The sequence below is a fragment of the Poecilia reticulata genome, linkage group LG9 (assembly GCF_000633615.1).
Source record: "Poecilia reticulata strain Guanapo linkage group LG9, Guppy_female_1.0+MT, whole genome shotgun sequence".
Classification (NCBI taxonomy): Eukaryota; Metazoa; Chordata; class Actinopteri; order Cyprinodontiformes; family Poeciliidae; genus Poecilia; species Poecilia reticulata.
Window position 1 is genome coordinate 27,175,656 of NC_024339.1, and position 14,684 is coordinate 27,190,339.

At 40.2% G+C, this 14,684-nt stretch overlaps 1 protein-coding gene across 1 annotated transcript in view; it reads left to right on the forward strand.

The window, feature by feature from the left end:
• Nucleotides 1–743: 743 nt before the first annotated feature.
• Nucleotides 744–14,684, forward strand: part of antxr1a (ANTXR cell adhesion molecule 1a) — a 23,233-nt gene continuing 9,292 nt past the window's right edge. Inside the window, exons 1-10 of the mRNA XM_008419028.2 lie at nucleotides 744–1,756; nucleotides 4,633–4,704; nucleotides 4,785–4,856; nucleotides 6,485–6,566; nucleotides 6,744–6,777; nucleotides 7,810–7,889; nucleotides 8,475–8,543; nucleotides 9,107–9,187; nucleotides 9,696–9,756; nucleotides 11,498–11,596. Coding sequence (XP_008417250.1) covers nucleotides 1,575–1,756; nucleotides 4,633–4,704; nucleotides 4,785–4,856; nucleotides 6,485–6,566; nucleotides 6,744–6,777; nucleotides 7,810–7,889; nucleotides 8,475–8,543; nucleotides 9,107–9,187; nucleotides 9,696–9,756; nucleotides 11,498–11,596 — 832 coding nt within the window. The 5' untranslated portion in view covers nucleotides 744–1,574. The remainder of the gene's footprint in view (nucleotides 1,757–4,632; nucleotides 4,705–4,784; nucleotides 4,857–6,484; nucleotides 6,567–6,743; nucleotides 6,778–7,809; nucleotides 7,890–8,474; nucleotides 8,544–9,106; nucleotides 9,188–9,695; nucleotides 9,757–11,497; nucleotides 11,597–14,684) is intronic.

The following is a 14,684-nucleotide window of genomic DNA, read 5'->3' on the forward strand; positions in this document are numbered from 1 at the left end:
GTGCTGCTAGATGTGGTTACACTGGCACGTCTGGAACACAAAAACAGAGATGAGTGTCGTGACTGGATGAAAACCAGGGAGAAACAAAAAGAGAGATTTACCAGGAGACAAGCAGGGTGAAAAATCAGAAACTCTTTGAATATTGGTGTCCGCCTCCAGCTGTTAACAGGTCCACTGTGGATCGGTCCTTTTTAATACCTCATATCTGGCCACTTTTAAATACTAAATGCAGAAAGTATTTTTGATCCATATCATAAAGTTTGTACAAATGCTCTATTTTTCCTCATGAAATGTTTCCATGTATGAAGAACACTTTGTTTTTTTCCATCATTTCTGAACTGTGAGAATGTTATGTGTGATTACTCCAGAATAGATGATGTAAAAGCAAAAAACAACAAAAACCTCTAAAGTTGTTTGGAGTTCAAGACTCGAGTGCTCTCACACACTTTAATTAACGGTTAATACCCTTTATAACAAACAATGCAAATAAAAAAGAAAAAAAGTCATATAGAAGGAACACATGTCCAACAAATGTCTGGAAGGCTTGAGAGATTTGGCTGCCAAACAAATAAACAAACAAAGGAATGCAGTGAGTAAAAAGTATTAGTTTATTGGTTGATTGAACACAAGCAAGGCATAAAAAATTAATGGCCAATAATCAGAGAGACCATTTGTTCCAGGCACGATGAGATGAGATGAGATGAGATGAGATGAGATGAGATGAGATGAGATGAGATGAGATGAGATTAGATGAGACGAGACGAGACGAGACAGTAAGTATCTGAAAAGAAAACCATACGCAGACCAAGCATGAGTTTTTTCCTGTTATATTTGAGCATTTTTATTGATGTCTTGTAGCTTCATGTAACCTCTGGAATATATTTTACAAATAAGAAAATCAAGCACAGCTAAAATATATATCCCACTTCACTTACATGTTGAAGTGGGAAATACATTTCCCGCGTGATTTCAAATTCCTTCCAGGTGTTTCTTTTCTCCAGCTTTGGTGATATTTAAATGAAAGGTTGCAGAAAGCATTGACGTGTTGGGTGTTCTTTGTTTACACAATGGCAGGGATATGTAATTACAGATAATTGGCATAGGGTAAATGCTTAATTGCCAAATCACACAGTGCTTGGTGGGGTCACTGCTGTCAGCGTAAAGCAGCCCTTTCCACTAGGTGGCAGGAGTAGTCAGAAGATCATGACGCTTTCACAACGTTGTCCTCATCACTCTTCCCACTAAGATCCAGGGAAAAAGAGAGAAACACATGGAAAGTTTTTGCAAACACATCCAGGGTTGGAGGGTTTTTCTGCCTACATGGCACAAACAAAAGAGCAGCTTCAGATGTAGTTTGAGGAGCTTCTCTCATCCATGTGCCTGCTGCCTTGAACCTGCAGATGAGAGGGGGGCCACCAGCACCTCTGCTTTGTCTCGGTCTTCCTCTTCAAACTCTGAGCAACACTCACAGCTTTCCCCTTGGATTACTGCATCTGAAAACATCAATGGAGGATTGACAGAAGAATCTGCAAAAAGGATCAATCCTTTCTCCTTTTTTTTCCTGTCTGATTGTTATGAGATTTTCTCTAAGTGGAATGATGTCTCAGCACTGGAGCAGGAGGCTCTGGTTCCCAGTTGTGTTTGGTGCCACGCTGGTTCTGCTCACTGCTGTGGATGCTGGACCAAACCAGGGCAGGAAGCAGGCTCAGCAGTCCTCATGCTTTGGAGGTTTTGATCTCTACTTTGTCCTGGACATGTAAGTTAGCCAACACTTCACCTGACACTAACAGGGGGAGCAAATGGTTTCTGTTTACACATGTCGACTGATTCAGCTCAAAACGACAAGAATGGTAAAAGATGTAGCATAAATTTATCCCCAGTGGCAGGGCATGCAGGTCTTACTGCCAGTTAATCACAGCTCATATTGTCTCAAAGTATGTTACCTAGTTATACTCTCCATTGGCAGCAGAGTGCACAGTACATTAGCCTTTAATTTTAATGATTTGTGATGTTTAACCAGTTGTGCTTTGTGCTCTAAGTCTAACATGTCCGTTTCACAGCAGTAAATTTCCAAATGCTCGTTAATCATCAGGAAGCTAGGATAACTAGCTTGTTTGGTTCTGACATGCAGACATCTGTGTTTGTCTAACTTGGACTTGACTCATTGTTTTGTGTGTGTGTGTGTGTGTGTGTGTGTGTGTGTGTGTGTGTGTGTGTGTGTGTGTGCGTGCGTGTGCGTGTGCGTGTGTGTGTGTGTGTGTGTGTTTTGGTATTTCTCACCATGTAAGGCCCATTTTACCAACAAATAATTCACTGAGGACCCACTGCTCCGTACGGGGTCCGAAACACAGAGTCCATAAGAAGAAATGCTGTTGTAGGGTTAAGGGTTAGGTTTGCATGTGTGCTTCAGCAATTTCAGTTCATGCTCAAATGTAGGTCACAACCTTTTCAGCAGCATTTACCATCCCCAAAGACATAGTAAACTGTCGCAGTGGGGGGAGTCATGTTGGATGAGCCATGCTAAATACAGCATTTTCTCATTTGTCTACAATTTGCCTACTGCCTTAATGCTTTTCACATGTTGTGATTTTACATTCACAAATCTCAAGGTATTTTATTGCGATTTTATGTTATAGACCAACACCGAATAGTACTTAATTCTAAGGCTGAAGGGAAATGAGACATGGCTTTTGGAGGTCTTTAAAAGTAAATTCTAAAATCTGAATGTGTTCATTCATGCATTGATTTTTCAAACGTTTTACAATTAAAAATCAAAACCGTGAAGAGTTCATGCACGAACTGACTCAACCCCTGAGTCTTTACTTCTTTTTGTTGAGTTTCCGTGTCTTTTGAAGTGTGTTCTTGCTAACTTTGCAGCTTTAGAGACTTTTATATTTGGACCCGTTTTCTTTGTAATGTGACACAGTCACATTACAAAGAAATTCCATCTGACGCAGTCAGATGCCCCCCATGTACATCTGGTGGGCTTCGCAGCGGCACAGTTGATTTCACCGCAGGAAGGTACTGGGTTAAAATCTTGGCAGGAGGTCTTTCTGTATCGAGTTTGCATGTTCTCCATGTTTATGCATGGGTTCTCTCCAGCTTCCTCCTTCCTGTGTGTCTGTTTGTTGTTGATTTAACAAAAATTGTTGGCTTACACCAACAATTTAGTTGGGCATTAGTTCTCTAAAAACACTCCTCCTCTTCCCGTATTTCAACATATTGTTTCTCCAGATGAACCTTTTTCTGATGTCCTTCATCTGCCCCCAATGTCTTCTTCATCCTGCACTCTCCTTCTTACTCTCTGTCAGCTCTGCCTTTCCCCATTTCATCCAGATGTTGAGCCTCTTGGCACAGCTGCTCGAGCTGGGACTTGTGTCATGGTAACGCTGGAAAAATATGTATTAGGAAAACTCAAAGCCTTATGAAAATACGGTTTAAATGAAAGGTCGTTTGATAAGAATCAGCAGTGACAAGCACGCAAATGCCATAGGAACCTTCCCGAATGCTACTTTTCTTCCAGCACTGCAGGAAACAGCGGCCTTCATCATGATCACAGTGCAAGGGAATGAAACCCTCAAGTTACAATATATGACAGTGAAAAGGTCAGATGTGAGATTATTTAATCAGGGAGAAGACAGCTGCCATCAGTCAATGTCCTGTCTGACAGAGAAGTGATTACACAGCTGGGTTCATGAAAGTTTCTGAACGCAAAGAGTGATTACAGTAACCAGAAAATGTTTCAGTTGCTTTTAGAGGACTTGATACGCAAGTAAGTATGGCATCATTGCTTCATCTGGAGGTAAAGCAGCTCAGAGAAATTTAATGGATTCAGCTGCTTTTTCTGTATTTTACTAAACAGCACAAAGAGAAATACAAGTAAAAGAAGATTTCAATGGGTAATTAATGTCCAACAAAATGAACAGATAATGAAAAGGGAAATCAGAATGCCTGACAAAAACATAGTTGCATCATCCATTGGGAAACTTTGACAAGGAAACTGAACAGAGCTAATGGCAAGATGGATGGATGAAAACAGTGTAATTATGTAGGAAAACCTATTAGACTCCACTAAAACTTGATATGGAGCATCTCTTTCCAGCAAGTCAGTAACAGCCAGAGCTACAGTTGAATTTTTTAGAGCAAGAAATATTTATGTATTCAAAGGTCTCGAAAGAGGTCTGGTCATTTAAACTGAGAATCATTAGCGTGAGTTAAAAGAGCGGATCACTTACCATTCAGTCCTGAGCTTGAGCTACGTTGAAAAGAAGAATGAACAACTTTTGGATCTGAAGATGAAAATAGCTGATAAAGACATAAGATAAACACTTGTAGCTATATTTGTAGTGAAGATTTGTTCTTCAAAGTGTTCATTCAGGGAGGTCAACCACACTTTTTAAAATGTTTTTGTTTAATCTAAAAAGCATGCATACCTTTTCTCCCTCTTCAGAATTATGCAAAACTTTGCAATGATTAAAAAAAAGTAAAATCCCAATAAAAACAGACAACATAAGGAAATACATCATTTTCGAAGGCACTGCATACTATCCTCTATCACCGTCAACTCCTTAGACGCTTAAACAGAGGCTGAAGCATATTCTGCTCACGTCAAGCTGTCTGCTCTCTTCTCAGATCCGGAAGTGTGCAGAATCACTGGAATGAAATCTACAGTTTTGTCGAACACCTGGCACATAAATTCATAAGGTAATAGCCCAGAGTCAGTGAGAAAGTGGCTGTTGAGACCTAATTACTGATCCTGTATTTTTCTGCTCTTCTCACCTCAGCCCACAGTTGCGGATGTCCTTCATTGTGTTCTCCAACGAGGGACGGATCTTGATGAGGCTGACAGAAGACAGGTGGGAGCAGATGTCCCGAACTTGCTGATAATCCTTTGCTTCTCTGCCAAACAGCTTAAAGGAAAGAGTAAAGCTGCAGATTTGGACAGATGTGATAGTTACGAAACACGAATTTTATGGCCGAGCAGAGAATCCAGACAGATACCTTCTCTTGTTGTGATAGTTTTGTCAGTCGGGGCGAGTATTTTATCATTTGATTTTGACATATTGTGAACAGTTCATGAGTTTATATTTCCTGAGCATCCAGACTATCTTCTCGCAGGTTTAATGCTTCCGTCATAAATAACGTTGATAGACAAACACGCTGCTGTCAATCTGAGTGACTGTCAGAAGTCGCTATATAGAGAAACACAAAATGGTGACTATCTGTAAAGTGGAAGAAGACTTATCCAGTGTTTTTAAATGGCTTTACAAAGAAAAATGTGAAAAGCGTGCTCTACGTATACCTTCAGCCTCCATTACCCTTATGCTACTATATAAAATTAGTAATACTTCGCTTATCTCTGGAGGATGTACAGAGATCCATATTTCAAATGGAAGAATCTGAACGGTTACTCTTTGTGAACTCGGCATATTTGGTCTTTATGGTGAGTAGCAAGAAGAAATCCGCTGGTGAAAGAAAGTCATAAGAAGTCCTGTTTTCAGTTTTCTAGGAACCATGTATGGGATACAGAGAAACATTTAAGAAAGCAAAATGAACAATTTAACTCCTGCATGCTGCATTTTAAGTCTAATTTTATCTAGTCACTGTTTTTTTGTCCAGTTTTCTTGTTTGACTGGGTCTGGTTTTGTTAATACTAATATCCATCTGTTGATTATTGTCTTGTTTATTTTTTTTCTTTTCTTACTCTTTGCTTCTTTTGCTCTCTTTCCTTCACTCTTTATTTCTTGCCCCTTCCAACTGCTCAGGACCATAGATGGCAATTACACCAATGGCTAAATTCTGCAAAATTTAGTATTTTGCAGAATTCTGCAAAAATACTAAAGCAGGGACATAAAGCTGGTCAGAGTTGATGGAAAGATGAATGCAGCTAATTAAAGCACAGTCTTGGTAGAAAACCTTTTGGATGCTGTAAAAGTCTTGAGACATGGGATGAGGCTCAGTTTCCAACAGGATCGCAAACGTAAACATTCAACGCTACTTACACTGGAATGGTTTCGGTCAAAGCACGGGAAACTGTTAGAATGGTCTAGTCCAAGTCCATATTTAATTCAAAATTTCACTGACTCTTTCCATCCAATCTGACTGGACTCGAACTATTTGTAAAGACAGGTTGGCACAACGTATCAGTTTGTGGATGTTCTTTCACTGCACAATCATGCAGTAATTTGGTTCTGATTTTTACGTACAAACGCAAATAAAATAGTCTGCAGTCTAAATGTGACAAAATGTGTCAAAAGTTTGACCTTTACTGCTAGTTTTGCAAAGCCTCATATGTACTGATTGGATTTTACACATCTGCTACGCATTGCTTGTATTTTCTCAAAGGACTGCTGTTAAACTGTTATTCTGTGACCAAAGTTAAGTGTGTCTTGTTTCGGAGGGGGGGATAAATCAACAAATGATTCTGACAGAATAAATATTTTTGATCAGATAGCATTATCTATTCCTCTGGTTTTCTGCACAGGGAACGTATCCGTAAAGGCCTGGAGGAACTCCAGGCAGTTCTTCCAGGAGGAGACACTTATATGCACGAGGGCATCCAGCGGGTGAGTGAACAGCATCCAGCTCAGAGCTAGCGCAGGCCTTATCGCTACGTTGGCTCCAGAAACAGGAACACGCAGTCCAGAGCTCCCGCATGGTTTCTGTGTTAGAGCAGGAAGGGGCTTCACTTTATTCTCTGCTTGCTTCACTGTTTCATGCAGGATTTTCTTTTATTTTCACAGGCCAGTGAGCAGATTTACCATGGAAACACAGAAGGTGGGTTTTATCTGTAGCTAACAGAAGCACAGCTCGGCTCCAAGGGTCTTTCAGCTGCATGAGGAAGGATGTTTTGATGTCAGATTTTTACATTTTACAAAGCCTCAATGTTGGAAAATATTTCGCCTCTACTTTGTGCAAATTCTTTTGATTTGTCTTTTAAAATGTCCCATGTGGAAACTAAGTACTGGCTGAAGTGATGGTAAATAGTTTTTACTCTCTTTCTTGAATTGTCCTTCAGGAAAACTTAAAGTTTTGGCCACAGCTGTAATTAGTTGCCGGCAATTCATTATTCAGTCTGTACAGGTAGGCCCGAAGCCTTTTCTGTTTTTATGAAAAACAAAACTTACTACACTATGAGGGATTCACAGAGCAATTTTTATCATTTTTGTGCATTGCTGTTTGTACCAGGGAGATTAGGGAAACCATATTTAAACTCTGTGTGTCTTAACAGTTTTGACAATAAAGTGGAATTGAATTAGACTTTCTAAAATAGGAAATATGTGCACATGTCCAAGTACACGTGCACCCAATACATGATTAAATGTCCCATACATTGTGATGCATCATACAATTTTGTAATAATTCTCAAACCTCTGTTTCGGTGTGAGTTTTCTGTCACTCTTAGAACACCCAGCTGCGTCCACATTTCAGCAATTCAGGCGTTAATTTCAGATCAAGGTAAAGAATAATTTGGTAGTCCTCCTGCGTTATTTCATCCTCTATGTGCTCATGTGGCAGCGAAACTCTCCCTTTGCATGATGCTGCCACCACCGTGCTTACCTACAGATTGTTCATATGTAATTTTGAAGACGTTCATTAGAGTTGGTTCTCCCTCAGTCGTAGGTGATGATAAGATGAAACGTCATTGTCGTTCCAGCGTCTTCTAGATTATGATCAACCTGCGGGATGGATGGCTTTGGGTTGTTTTGAAACTTTCTGTCCAACTGACCTGCATTTGTCGCCCTGTAAATATTCAGAACAACATGAGCCATGACAATAAGACATATTCTTGATCGCTTCTGTGCGCAGGTTACCGCACCGCCAGCGTCATCATAGCTCTGACTGATGGAGAGCTGCTCGAGGACTTTTTCTTCTACGCAGAGAGGGAGGTGAGGCAGTGAAAACAGAGAGAATATGACAAACTTTAGCATGTGACCGACACGCTAAATGAGCCAGATGAAAGGCTGCCACGACATGTATCATCTTTTTATCTCCCTGCTCTCTGGGATCTAATGATTTGTCTGCTCCTTAGACCTTGCAGGCACTCTGCGTGCAGCAGTCCCTCCGTTATTTGCTTTTATTGCTTCAGATACATGTTGACTAGCTAAGCTGATCTGAGATTCCTGTTAGCTGGAGATGAGCTTCTTGGAAATTACGGGTGTAGAGGGGGTCTTAATGTCATTAACTGTCAACTGCAAACTCCAGGGTAATAATTTCCTGTAAAATGAACAATCAGACCTACATATTCTGCTTGGCAGACAGATAATAACAGCGAAGCATTGATGTTTTTAGGCTTTTGAGTATTGTTATGCAGTAAAACGGTATTGCTCAACTGCTTGTAATGTCATGTTAGAGGCAAAAGTCATTTTTAGAGACATGTTGCGGATGATGCTGTGAAAGGCTGAGGTGTAATTGAAGCCAGGCGTCAAGCTTCTTCCTGTTTTCCACTGTGACCCTGTGTGCATACCTGACAGGCAAACCGCTCCAGAAGTCTGGGTGCCACAGTTTACTGCGTTGGAGTCAAGGACTTCAATGAGACACAGGTGTGTGGTTTTGAAGGTTTTTTTTGCCTCATGACATCAAAGGGTCGCCTTATGTGAGTTGCAACTTCCAACCTCAGCAAAACACAAACGTGTAAACTTTGGAAATCCAAATTAAGCGATTTTATTTCTGCAAAGAACAAGTAATTGAGCATTTGTTGCTTGTTAGCTCGATTAATGTGTCGTGTCAAGCCAACAAGTCTTTTTTTTAACAACAAATGTTGCATATTTTTCAGTTTCTTCCAGCAAGCTACTTTTGTATTTTTATTAACACTGGCATCCCAAGTTTCTTTCCCCTCCCCATTTTGTCCCATTATAATAACAAGCATCAATTTATTTTATTGGGATTTTATGTAATAGATCTACACGAAGTAGCTCATAACTGTGAGGTCAGAGGTAAACAATGCATGACGCATATAAATCTGAAACGTGTGGCATGCATTTATATTCACCTCCTCTCAGTCAACAGTTTGTTCTGTTGCAGGGACTACAGGATCATGTTTTTTTTTCAACCAGACCATCTCCCCCCTGTCATTTGGAGCTGTAATGATTTGTTTCATTTCTAGTTGGCGAAGATTGCTGACAGCAAAGACCACGTCTTTCCTGTAAATGGCGGATTTGAGGCTTTGCAAGGAGTCATAGACTCGGTAAGCTTCTCTCTGTCGCCACACTCACATTTACACAAAACGCAGATTTTAACACCAAGAAAACAAAAACGATTTTACTTAATTGGTCTTCTCGCATTAGCCTCGTATTTAGTTCCCCCATTATTCCTCGAAACTATCATACATTAGAACATGCACAACAAAGTGGAAAAGTTCTTTTTCTTTTCTTTTGAGAAGCAGTAAAGGTCAGACAGCTGCAGACATCTGGATCAAATTAAGAGCAAACTGAAAGCTGCAGCTTCTTACCGCGTGTGTGTGTGTGTGTGTGTGCGTGTGTGTGCCACTGGGTTATGAATCAACCCTCCTCCTCTTTATGGGTCACAGCGTACATGTTTCCAGATAAATGTGGGTCAGTCCTTTACAGCTCAGCAGTAACCACACATGAACCTCAAAATGCCCCGTGGTTCAAACCGGTTTACAGTGTGAGAAAAACAAACTCTAGTGTTTCTGAAAGACATAAATTGCGCTTGTTTTCTGTTTTTCTCCTCAGATTCTGAAGAAGTCCTGCATCGAGATTCTGGCAGCAGAGCCTTCCAGCATATGTGCAGGAGGTAGGATGGGAATGATGAGGCTTTTGTTTAACTTCCTCCGTCTGTTTAATAACTCCCCGTTTAAGAGTGCTTTCATTCCCCACATCTTGACAAAGCCTGACTTTTTTCTGACATTTAAATAAAAACAAGGTGTAATGTAGCACACTGTACAGTTTAGTTTAACCTGTTTTTTGTTTTTTGGAAGGTGACAAAATACAAATCTCACAATAAATTATTCTCACTGCAACGAGTAAGAAAATAAACAATGATTCTAATATCATGCATTAATAAATAAGAAGCAAATTAAGCTGAATTATATTTAACAACATCTGTTAACTTGACAGTCACATACTATCATTAGCACACTTATCATTATTTTTTTTTACAACTTTTCCTTTTTGGCTGTGTTCAGAAGTTTAGCTGATTATATTTATCTCCATATCTAAAATTGAGAAATATGTAAAAAAAACTGCAACTGAAAGAAAGTCTCCACCTCAAATATGAGTTCATGAGGCTTATGAGATGAGAAGAGAAGGTTTGTAGCCCTAACAACCCAGGCTGCTACCCAACAATGTGAAAACTCTCTTTGGCAACTCCAGTCTTCTTGTAATTCCCCACAGTTATGCAAACAGCCACTAGTGACAAAAATTGAAAACCAAAAACTACAGCCTATTGTATTGAGGTCCACTGGTGTCAACAGTTGTTTTGTTTTATTAGGTTGCTCTACAGTGGTAGTGGTCTACAGTAATGGAGCTGTCAGGATGTTATTTAAAATTTAAAATCTATCTACTGTATGTCACTCAAACTCAAGACACTTTTTTTTACCACAGCATATTGCTTGTTCTAAAAGGTCCCTTCAAGCCATTTGCTACTCATGCGTAGGTTGGAAGCGAATTTAAAATGCTGTTATACAAGTTACCATTTATTATGTTACAACCCTAAAAAAAAAAAAATGTGTTGCTGCAGCTGATCATCGTAGGTGAACATGTAGGAGGAACATGGAAGTTGTGTATTTAACTGAGTTAATTTAATAAATCAGCTCATGGACATCAGTATGCATACTGACAGAGGACACGCAAGGTGTAAAAGCCAAGGTAAAACATCTACATTTTTGACAACCTGAGAAACTTTGTGCTTACAAACAACGGCTGCGGTTGCCTTACTGGACTGACTGATGACAGCACTGAGTCTATCTGCTCAGTGGCATGAAATGTGCTTTGTTCTCGTCGCTCAGCTTTTGAGTTGCTCTGAATTTTAGGGAGAAAAGTGTTTCCAGTGGGGAAACTGTATTTGGTGGGCAACAATTCCTACTCTTCTATCAACTTTCCCCGGCCTTTGTTTCACAAGGGATTTTTGGGCAAAGAATGAAGAATGATTCTTTTCAATGATTCTTTTCTATGGCACCAATAAGTGGCTACACAGCCACTCGATATAATTTATACCTGTTTGATTTTTTAAAATTTTTTTAATCAAGAAAACAATTTGTTTTCTCTTTAAATCAGAAAACAGGTATAAATTATATCACACTTGTGCTCCAGTGTTACATGCAGTCATACTGGGAAATGGTCAATTTGTTACAGAAATAAGTTTTAAAACAACCTATTTGTTTGGAAAAAATAGTAGAAACTCAACTGTGCTCTATTAAAATGTCTTACCTTTAAGACTTGTATATTTTTGGATGCTAAAATGTGATTGCATTTGTCCATTATCGATGCTGTTGAATTGACGTGCTGCACGTTTCTGTCTTGCCACCTCAAACCAGAGTCATTCCAGGTTGTGGTAACAGGAAACGGATTCCTCCATGCCAGAAACGTCGACAAAGTTCTGTGCAGCTTCCGGATCAACGACACTGTGACCAAGAGTAAGTCAACCATCACCAAACAAAATGTTTCTTATACACACCACACATTCTGAGTGACCCGGAGCTGCAGAGCCGGTAACTCAGTTGTTTTACGGTGAAATCAGCTGGAACAACAAGCGTGTAGAGTCATCTGAACAGCTGGAATCGTTCCTGATCAAACAAGCGGCTTTACTGTTGTTACTGGCATTATTGCCGTTTTAAGGCGACATTTTGGGCTGTTTTATAGGCTGATGAAAGGGGGAGAGCAGGAGATAAAAGAACGGCTGCACCGCACACAGGGCAAACAGAGATAAAAGGTCTGTATGGATCCAAACAGATCCCCCTCTGGTCTTTACAGCGGCTTACGGTAACAGCAGTAAAAGCAGCCCTCCTGCTACGCCTGCTGCATTAGATGCAAAGAAAACTGTTTACCATCAAACGTGTCTGAGTTTCTAGTTAAACTTACAAAGGATTGTAAACTTTTTAACCTGATCCTAGGAAATTATTTTGCCATCTTTATGGTTGCTTTGCTCAGGTTATGTTTTCTTGTTGATGTAATTGGTCAGTATTTTTCATTTTTTCTTTTCTATGTTTGGTGACTGATTATATTATTGCAAGCTTTCTGCAAAGGAGCCGTCTCCTCATGTCCGCCCTGCTATCTATCCTCAGGGCAATTTGCTTCTTGAGAATGTTTGCACACAATCTCTGTGGAACTTATTTCCCCTAAGAGGTAAACTTTAAGGGAAGATAATTAGGTCGTGGTTGGGTCTCCCAGAGATAAAAGCCTTTGTCCTCTGCTGATGCGTTTGTCCTTAACCTTCCCTCATATGAGGTGGATCTCGTCAAAGTGGTACAAAAGGAAAGCAGTGCTGTGCCACGACATGTGTTAAACAGATGAATTGATGTTTGAGTTTGTGTCTCCAGGAAAAAAGTAGCAGCAAAAACAGTCAGACCCGCGGGGAGTTGGCAGGTCTTGTCCTGAGCTGTTCGCTGTTCGGTGACAGATGTTTCAGTGGAGCAGCGGGTGATTACTGCAAAACATGGAAACATTCTGGGATTCTTTCTTTCATTTTGAGTGCAAAATGAAGATATGTAAACAATTTTCTCCTCTGTTCCTTTAAAAAAAACAAACAGATAATTTCCATGTTTATTTTTTTGTTTTTTTGCAGTTGGATAAAGTATGAAACAGATAAGTTTATCTTTGGCTCAAGGATGTTAACATTTATCACATTTATAACACAATGTTCTTCCAGTTCTACAGTTGCTTGCAAAAGTGCTCATACCTTTTGGTCCCCTCCCCTCCCCTCTTTTTGGTGAATATGTCTCATACTCAGATTGGAAGAAGCGCATCTGTTCATGCCAATTTTCAAGTCTTGCCAGATTCTCAATAGCATCTAGGTCTTGACCATTCTGACACATATATATGATTAGATTCAAACAATCTGGTTATTGCTCTGGTTGCATGTTTCAGATTGTTTTCCTGCTGAAGTCTAAAGTCTTTTGCAGACTTTAACATTAACATGATGCAGACAGTGCGATATGAAAATCATCCATAATGTTCCTTTCACTTAAAAAGTATGCACTACATTATCCTTTTGTAGTTGTGATGTCAGAACAATATGGAGACATGCATCACTTTGCAAGGCAATAATTCAACCAAAGGTCAGAACTGTTTCCTGTTTCTGTCGAATCCACTTTCTGTTGCTAAAATCTTAGCAAGCGAATTTGATAAATGTTCAATTCAAAGCCAATGCTCCAGCTTTCCAAACATACAAGTTTCTCCTCAGAATCTGCTTGCTGACTGTGCTGCCAGCATCTTTCCAGTGTTTATATATTTGTCTTCTTCCAAAGTTTATCCCTTTTCTTCTAAACTCTGGGCACTTGTCTGCACCTCAGCAAAACATGACTTCTCCCGGAGCAACCGGTTGAATAAAACATCGTGACGCAGACTGAGGGTGCTGAGCCAAAGCCCTTGTCCTCAAAGGGTTCTCTGGAAAATGTGCAGACGACAGCAAATCACTTCTCATCAACTCTTGAACTGGGATTTTCTCCTATACAGTTTTTTTTTTTTGTTTTAGATGAGTCCTTTGAGTCCATGAACATGCTTGGCCTCGTTTGTCGTGACGTGGAGTCATTTCTGGCAGAAACTGGCCACCTCCACCCCTGCTGCCCCTCCTCTGCATTGCTCTTTGCATCTGTAGGAAAAACAAAACAGCTTCTTATGTTGATCCGGTCAGTTCCTGGGTTTGCTGTCCCCATGTTAAGACAAGCAAGAGCCACAGGTGACGGCGCTTGTTAGAGAAACTTTTAGAACAATTATTTGAGCAACAGGTGGACTTGCAATGCCTCGCAAAAGTAATCACATCCCCTAAGCACGTTCACCTTTTGTGAAACTTCATGTATCTCTTGGTGGTTGATGTTGGAGAGCAACACAAAGTAGTGCTTAGCTGTGAAGTGGAAATAAAAGGTCATTTCAGTCTTTTTAGAAATAAAAATCTCTGGGTTTGTTCTCCTCCCGTTCACCCACATACTATTAAATAAAGTTTTAGTGAAGCAAATTGTGGATGCGTCATGCTGACTTCTAAAATTTCAACAATAATTGACAAGATTCATGTTAGGAGAGTTTGGTGGCCAGTCGGGCGCAGTAGCACCGAATTGGCTTTTGGTGCCTTTGGCACAGTGGGTAGGTGCCGAGTCCTGCTGGAAAATAAAATCGACATCTCTGCAAAGTTTGCCAACAAAAGTAAGCACGAAGTGCTCTGAAGTTTCCTGGTGGATTTCTGTGTTGACTGTGGACTTCAGAAAAGACAGCAGGCCAACACCAGCAGATGACATGGAGCTCGAAATCATCACCAACTGAGGAAACGTCACTGGACGTCTCCACTCTCCCCTCGGACTCCGAGAGCTTCATTTCCAAACAAAATTCAAACTTTGCTTTCGTCTGAGAGGAGAAATGTGGACCTCCGAGCAACAGTTAATTTCTTTTGCTGTTCTTGAAAGGAATTTGTTTGACAATCCTCCCAGTCCTGCAGCTATCCGTACTGCTGGTGCATATTTTCCTACTACCACTCGTTTTTTCATTTAAGAACCTTTTTGTATATATTCTATG